General features: G+C 34.0%; 2 protein-coding genes across 2 annotated transcripts; one reads left to right on the top strand and one right to left on the bottom strand.

Moving 5' to 3' along the window:
* The first annotated feature begins 3,532 nt into the window (after nucleotides 1–3,532).
* LOC127256994 (uncharacterized) lies at nucleotides 3,533–4,993 on the top strand. The gene is made up of 2 exons (XM_051283242.1): nucleotides 3,533–3,824; nucleotides 4,264–4,993. Exons 1-2 carry the CDS (start codon nucleotides 3,704–3,706, stop codon nucleotides 4,737–4,739), a joined length of 597 nt encoding a protein of 198 aa, XP_051139199.1. The 5' UTR covers nucleotides 3,533–3,703; the 3' UTR covers nucleotides 4,740–4,993.
* Nucleotides 4,994–5,332: 339 nt separating this feature from the next.
* Nucleotides 5,333–8,328, bottom strand: LOC127256993 (dolichol-phosphate mannosyltransferase subunit 1). Its single transcript, XM_051283241.1, has 8 exons — nucleotides 8,120–8,328; nucleotides 7,269–7,368; nucleotides 7,135–7,168; nucleotides 6,990–7,066; nucleotides 6,671–6,696; nucleotides 6,423–6,587; nucleotides 6,219–6,333; nucleotides 5,333–5,694 (listed from the first exon to the last, which is right to left on the bottom strand). Exons 1-8 carry the CDS (start codon nucleotides 8,218–8,220, stop codon nucleotides 5,590–5,592), a joined length of 723 nt encoding a protein of 240 aa, XP_051139198.1. The 5' UTR covers nucleotides 8,221–8,328; the 3' UTR covers nucleotides 5,333–5,589.
* Nucleotides 8,329–8,433: the final 105 nt, after the last annotated feature.

Raw genomic sequence — 8,433 nt, 5'->3', positions numbered from 1 at the left:
CTTACACCGATTTGGCTATTTTTATTATTATTATTATTGATTATTAATTAATCATACTTTTAGTTAATTAATTAAACTTATTCCCACATTCAATCCATACTCTTTTCATCTTTCATTAATTATTGCAATCTTATTTTATTATGATTACGTGTCTCTTTCCCTTCATTTTTTAGAGAATATTTTGAACTTAATGGTTATATGATGTAATATAACGTTGATGTTTTTTATATAATATAAAAAATAAATATTTAATTTTATATTTTTGGGGGAAAAAAATCGAATGAATAATAAAATTGGAAGAAAATTCCCCAATATTATATTCCGTTCGTCCCATAATTTTGTCTTATTTTTTTTATTTTGAATAAAATTTACTAAATCAAAAGACTTTTTGATTACAGTGTTAATATTAAAGCATGAACATGGTAGTGATTAAACATACATCATTAGATCTATATAATTTAAATATATCCGGGGGGCCAATAAAAAATAAAATTAATTTATAATTTTGCTATAAACTTTTGAATGATTAATTAATTTGTATTTGAGATAGCGAGATGCTGCTATAAAATAACTCAACATCAACCTATAAATACAAACATTGTAATACTTTCTGATACTATGTTCTATGCTCTCGTTATTTAATAGCAGTGCATTTAATTAAATTATATTTAGCTTCTTACCATAAATCAAAAGATTAATTTTGCCTTTTAAAATCACATTAAAAAAAAAAAAATGGATTTAAGATTTATAATCATTAGTTAAATCACATTTATAACAAGAATACAATATTAATTATGAAAAAATACAACAATAATATTTTAAAAAATACAAAATTGATTTAAATAAATAGAATATTAATTTTGAAATAACACAATAAAATAATACTCCTTCCGTCCCAATACAATAGTCTTGTTTATCATTTTTGTCCGTCCCAAAATAGTAATCTTATTTTCATAAATAATCATATCACCATAAAACTATCCCTATTTTTTCATTATTATTACACAATTGCCATTACTTTTTACACTAATATATTCACAAAGGTAAAAAAGTAATTTATTCTTTTTTTTACCAACTATCAAGAATATTTCTTAAATTCTGTATTCAATACAACAAGACTATACTTTTCGGACGGAAAAGAAATAATAACAATGAGAGTGTCCCTCCAACAATGAGAGTGTCCCTCCAACACTACTCCTGCTATATTGCAAATTTATCAAACACTAGATGGTTTTCAGAACTTTATTCATGTATACAGAATTATTTTTCATGACTTCTCTGTTGGGTGCGTGTGTGTTAATGAAATTTTAAAACGGATTGTTTTCTAATATGAGATTACAATAAAAAAATATATATATAGTAAAATTTAAAAAATACAATTATTATATTACTAGAATATATCACAAAAGCACCATGATTATAACATAAAGTACAATATAAATTATGACAAAACACAATAATAATATTTAAAAAAAAATCAAAAACTACTTAAAAAAACACAATAATAATTTCAAAATAACACAAAAAAATAATAAAAATAATGAGAGTGCAAGGAATGAATAGACAATTTGCATATTGGCGTTGAGTATCTAATTAAAATGAAATAAAGCTTTAATTTTCACCTTATACCCTTTTTTTTTTTTTTTTTTTTTTTTACAATATGTATCTTCCACCCTACTACAAAAAATATATATTTTAAAATTTATTGTAAATAATTAATAATATTATTAAATTTAAATAAAACTATATCAATATATATTTCGTAGAGAATAAAATTGTATATAATAAAAAAATATAAAAAAAAAATGAAAACAAATAATTAAATAGATGATATTTAAAAACAAAAAGGAGTTTCACTGGATTGTTGTACAAAGTAATCCAGAAATAATTTTTATTTTTTTTAATAGACAAATAGTGAAGTAGTTGTTGTCGTGGAAATTGTTGCAGAGGAGAAAGTCCACTGACGTGGATGCCCTTGTATTTCAAAGCCCGGCATGACAGACTGAATTGCGTTGAACATGGCTAAACTCATGTAAGGAAATATAGAGAAATTACTATCTCGTTGAAGTATAAGTAGAGACGATTTCGTATATGTGATTTATTGGTTTGCATTATTGATTTGGGGTTGGCGTGGCCGGCGGCGGCATTATCTGATGCGGTGGTAGGGCTCCTTGGGAAGAGAATCGATGTGATACCCCCGGAGTTGGGCTGTTGTATGACCAACTTTCGTGTGTGAAAATGAGTTGGTATTAGGTTATCCGAAGTTGATTAGAGGTTAAATGGATTGGAGAATCTACTCATGTCAACAATGTGCACATTCTTTTTCGGAAACCTAACTGAAAGAACTCTAAAGTTTAGCATGCTTATTCTTAAATAATTTGAAGATGAAGGACCTCTAGTAAGTCTCCCAGGATTCGCGTGAGTAAATACAGAAGCGCGCATAAATGACTCATATTGACCTGTGGGGTAAGTCTACAATCCCGATACTCTTGGCTTAGCGTTGCTTGCAAGCCGGAGTGTCACAATTGGTATCTGACCGACCTGCGACAGCTTGCACCCGTTAACCAGACTATTGAGAGGCCTAGCCGTAGCCGATCCTTGGGATGCAACGTGGACATTGCATTCTTAAGTAAGGGAGGGTATAATACTCCGGAGTTGGGCCAGTATTAGGCCAATTCCCGTGCATGAGCCGGTATCCGGCCATTCGAGATAGAATAGTAATTAAATAGATTGAATAGACTACTTATGTCAGCAATGTGTATATTTTTTTTTTCGAAAACCCTACTAAATGAATCCATGTGCTTACTTTAGAGTAATAACCCCCGGAAAGGCTCCAAAATGCACGTAAGTAAGAACAGAAACGCGCGAAAAAAACTCATATTAACTTGTGAGATCAATCTACAATCCCGACACACTCAGCTTAACATTGCTTTCAGGGGTGTCACAACCGACGACGCCGCGTTGCTAGGGCTTCTCCGGGAAGGATTGGTGTAAAAATATCTAATAAATAACTTAGAGAAATAGGAAATTGTGTTTGGAGAGTACTTTGAATAGTGAGTCATTGTGTATTAATTTTTAGTCTCATGTGCAGACGGGGTTCGTATATGCAAGCAGAAAAGGAAAACATTGGATAGACGCTGTGATTGGAGGCAGGGCGCACTGTGCTTTCTCTAACATAGGACTATAGGAAGCATCTAAAAACCAACTATTGGTATTGCTATTAGTGGCCTTTATGGTTATATCTTGAATTAAATTAGAATAGATATTTAATAAAATATTTTGAATTTTAAAAAATTTTATTATAATTATTTAAATGAAAAAAAAAATACTCAATGCGATACATCTTTTTCAAAAAATTATAGTAATAAATAATCCCATAATTCAAAAAGATATACATAAATATCTTAATAAACAGCATTATTACATATGGTAGGAAATTAATGAATGGTATAGATTTGTTTTTATTTTATTATAACGTTGATTGTTAAATCAAGATTAAACCTGAGCCGTTGGATGATGAATACGACCGTTGACGCTCCTCCTCCAAATTTGAAAACACAATAAATTGACTTACTGCAATGATACGTAGAGAAGTCTATATCAGGGCGCTCCGCTCTCTCCTCTCTCGTCTTCACCATTGTCTTCTTCGCAAGGATTTTTTTATTGTTCCTCGTTCGACTTGATTGAGATCATTTTGTCGAAAATGGTGCTGAGATCGAAGAACAAACCGCCTTTGCCTTTGGCACGATCGCCGATTCAGCTCCGGTCCCGCCGCAGAAGCCTCGAGCCAATTGCCAGTAGCGTCGCCACTCAATCGCCGCCAGGTATTTTCGAGAATCTAATTTTGGTGATCTGTTTTTGATTTTCCTTCGCCAATCGAGTTTTGTTGAACGAAACTCGCTAGGGCTGAGGTATTTTGGAGAATCTAATTTTGGTTAACTGTTTTTCATTTTCCTTGGCCAATCGAGTTTTGTTGAACGAAACGAAACTCGCTAGGGCTGAGGCATTTTCGAGAATCTAATTTTGGTAAACTGTTTATGATTTCCTTCGCCAATCGTTGGGGTTTCAGCGGAAGTTCTAATTTGAATTTCTCTATCTATCATCCATTGAGTGTTTCATCTCGATTACACTAACTTCGGTTGAATCTGATTCGAAACACCAAAAATATGATTCTCAGAACCGTCTGTCATTTTAGGTTTCTACGATCCTGTAATTGTTCACATAGTTTTTGAAATGTTGTTTGGAATCAAAATCCAAAAACAGGCCAAACAGCGAAGCCAAACCACACACGGGAGGTTCGGAGATCGGCCGAGGTTCTTCCCACGTACCAAACCATGTCCTGTCAAATCACAGCTTTGGCTAAAATGGTGCACCAAGAGCTCGGGGTGAAACCCGAAGATACAGTTTCCGGTGGTGGAAGAAGCACGGTGGTATTCGAGCGGGGCAGGTTTTACAACGAGTATTCAGCCAAAAGAAACGAGAGGCTGAAGAGAAAGAAGAGTGAAGTAAATATGGATAAGTCCGATGACGAGAATGGTGGCATTGATGATGGTGTGAGGATCGACGCCTCTACAAAAAGAGACACAACGGGAGCAGCGGAGGATTCGAGCAGGTATTCGCTGAGGAGGGTTACTAGTAAGGAAAACAAGAAACCTCCCCTTTCCTTGTCTGCAGCAGTCGCCGTTGATGTCGAGGATGCAAAGGTTAGTGTTAGAAGAAGGGCTCGGAAGGCTTACTAGTTGTGTGCACTTATTTCGTGGGGACGAAGCTATTCTAATGTCCTACTCTCATATATTTTTCTCCTATCATTGAAAGTGTGTTTTGTGAAGTCTCGAACTACATTTTCTACGCTAGAGGGTGTAATTTTCTTTCAAATACGATTGTTAGTAATGAAAGTTAATCCTAAATGTAAGTAAAATAATCCACAGATTATGATTTGAACAAACCATTACCAACATTTGAAAGTCGAAATGAAAACAAGAAAGAATTATGTTGATCGGCCAACCTATGAACATTCTTGATAGTATCCTAAAAATATACACTCTTATCCTGACTAAGTAGATATCTTATTATTAAAATTGCACAAGTCTATGATAGATAAATTTAGAAATTACACTAGGACCTTGTCACTAATTCTCTAGGCTAGTTAGGTGATCTAGCAATAATTTCGAATATTTCATTGCACCAATTGTAAGGATTTTAAGTTTTCTCTACTTCTACATTACCATCGTATATTCAAATCCAAACCTTTTCTATACATAACCTAACATTAAGTGTTTCTATATTGAATGCCGCCAGGAAATCACCTATATTTAAGCTGACTATATATGTCTTGAAGCAATTAAAAAACCTCATTACATTTCAGGTTGCAGTTGCAAACATTTGAGTAATTCTGGACAACTACAAAAAAATCTTTACCATTACGGCATTAAAAATGTGGGAAAAAAACAGAATTTGGAGAAGCCGACACTGTTTAGATTTATGATCAGATGAAATACGGTTAGCTACTCATATAAACGCCAACTGTAGTCAATATAACAATCTGCAAAATCGAACAATGTAATCAGGATCAGCCTCATTACCTTCATTTCAAGTTGTTACCAGGAGGTATAAAAGCCCCTTAAGATATTCTACTATTTCTGATCCTCCCAGCTTTGAACTTCCATAAACTCTATCAACGAAAGTGATTGGCACCTATTAGAAAAGGGAAGATCACGTCAGAGATGTACAAACTTTTCTTAATATCCTATGTATGAGGAAGCTCAGTAAATGTTTCGAGAGATTTGACAGAAAAACAATAATTGAAGCTAAATATTATTCTCACAGTATACAGGATCAAACGAGGAACTGTATACACGTCCTATGTAGCTTAAAGTAGTTCATCACAAAATTTTGTCGGTATCCCCGTTTTGAGTGGGTTTCAACCTCAATAAGTATTTTTGATATATTCCGATTTGATGTACTTGTGATTTTTGAGCCATAATGACTAATTAAAAATTCTCGGTAGTTCAGATTTTTATTATCTGACTGAGATAAGTTCATGAGTGACTACACCAGTGTTTCGTGACACTGCTAGTCTCAAACCTTGATAAAGCACCATAATTCTTAAAAGTGTGTATCAGTCTTTATTCTCTGCTTATTATTGGCTAAATTTGGTGCTTACTACAAATCAATTTCAGCCAGATTTTTTCCTAGATTATAATGTAAATTGTAATTACCTCTTCTATGTGGTAACCCTTTCTTGATGCTCTGACTATCATCTCCATCTGAAAAACATATCCTTTACTCACACACGAGCTTATGACATCTTCAAGTACAGATTTCTGGTAAAGCCTTCAAAAGGGCAGCATAAAATTTAATGGGGTATGTTAGATAGCAAAACTTGAAGACAAAAAAAAAAAGGTTGCGGAAAGTCCACCTACCGGAATGATCCAGTTAAATCTGATACACCTGGCCAGAGAAATGTTTGTGCGAGGACATTGGCTCCCCTGCTTGTCAATTTACGCATCAATGTCCAGCCATGCACCCCACCACCTTTAACATATCGAGTTCCAGTAACTATGTTTGCACCTGTCTCCTTCTGTTTCCTGTAGATAAACAATTCTCAGCTAGTATGACGCCCTAATATATGAATTTGCATGATATATCACTCAATTTAAAGAATACTTACTTAATAAAGCTTGGTAAATATTTTGGCTGCCAGAGAGTGAAAAAGAAAAATGAGTTCAATAGAGATAAAGAAAACATGTAATTCATAATAATGGAGTGACAATGTAGAACATGGCACGTTCTAGAGTACAAGTTTTTGCAAGCATCAATCTCAACTCTCAGTATAAAAGTGAGCATCAATTTCCAATTATAGTGTTATTGAACTCCAACTAAATAACAAATATTGGGTTTCATAACATAATGTCGAGAATTCCTATTTCTTTTTCTCTTTTATTTATTTAGTTATTTTTGGTGACAGTACATTGGATGCACAAACTTACATGATGAGATAAATCAGCATCCATTATCACAACATAATTTCCAGTTGCATGCTTTAAACCATGTATATATGCAGTCCCTGAAATGAAAATCATCTAAGATACTTCCTCGCCATCTTTCAAACTATGGGACACAGAGAAAACATACCCAAACCGAGCTTTCTAGGTCTGGGTCTCAGTAACTGCATTACAAGAGCATCGTGAGCCTATCAGTAATGAAGGCTATGAATTGTGCAAAATCATATGCTGTTGCCACGTTATAATTATGTTTTGAAAACTCACTATTCGATCTTCTCCATATACTTGCTGCAGTTGTTTGACAATCTCCTGAGTTCCATCTGGACTCCCATCATCCACCACAATAATTTCAAAATTTATGTTCCTAGTACAATGTAATAGATCATTACACTAATCATTGGGTCCAAGCAGGCAAAGAGCAGATGCAAAACAATTATTTCAATATCTAAATCATTGTTGCAAAAACATAAGCTCTTTCATGCCATGCCCAATTATAAGTTCTGAAATCAATACAACTATCTAGTGCTTGGTTCCTTAATTAAATTTCTCTTCACAACATTCCAGTGCTGAATTTCTTAGAGCCGATATACATGCACTGTGTGATGGATGACCTCGAGTTAAACGGTTACACCTAGTGTTTCAGGTTCATGTAATCCATTTCCATGTGAGCTTGATGGACGAGCCAGAAGAGCGTTTCAGCTGGACTAGTATGCACAATAAAATACTTACTAAATACTTAACCATGTGTTAATTCGAACGAAAATGAATAACCTAGACTCCAAGGTTTCATGTTGAAAACGGTTATAGTGATACTCTCCAAACATATGCATTCTCTAAATCATGAATTAGCTCAGCAACAGAGCCAAACATCAAACATCAATTTCACAAATTCTCAGCTCCCCGGCTCTAATTTCCGGAACAAAAAATCATGGAAACCTATCCATCAACACCGTGATCAAACAACAGAAGCTGACGTATTAATTAACAAAAGAATAAAATCTCATCAATCACATCACCAGGCTGCCTAAATACGAGAAAATTACAAACACGTTTCGATTCAAAAACGTCGGAAATCAATACCAACAAAGAACAAGCACATAGACATGGGAACTCACTCGAGATGCTTGAAGATTAGGTAAACTATGAGAGCAATGTTGAGGCGTTCGTTGTAGGTAGGAACAATTATGCTATACTTACTTTCCTCTTTTCCTGCCATGGAACTGCAGATCAAACGCCAATTGAAACTCTAGAAATGCACCCTAATCGAGGTTTAGGATGGTGAAGACTTTGAAGGAACGGATCGGACCCGAAAATCGGATAATCCATTTGGACTCCTATTTGGTCTAAACCGAACCCATATAAATAATTGAACTGAAAACTCAACCAACGGCTCAGAATGCATATGAAAAGTTCAACGGTCAAGATTTAT

Source organism: Andrographis paniculata, unplaced genomic scaffold (assembly GCF_009805555.1).
Source record: "Andrographis paniculata isolate CXL003 unplaced genomic scaffold, ASM980555v1 Contig57END, whole genome shotgun sequence".
Classification (NCBI taxonomy): domain Eukaryota; kingdom Viridiplantae; phylum Streptophyta; class Magnoliopsida; order Lamiales; family Acanthaceae; genus Andrographis; species Andrographis paniculata.
This window is presented reverse-complemented; position numbering and strand designations above follow the sequence as displayed.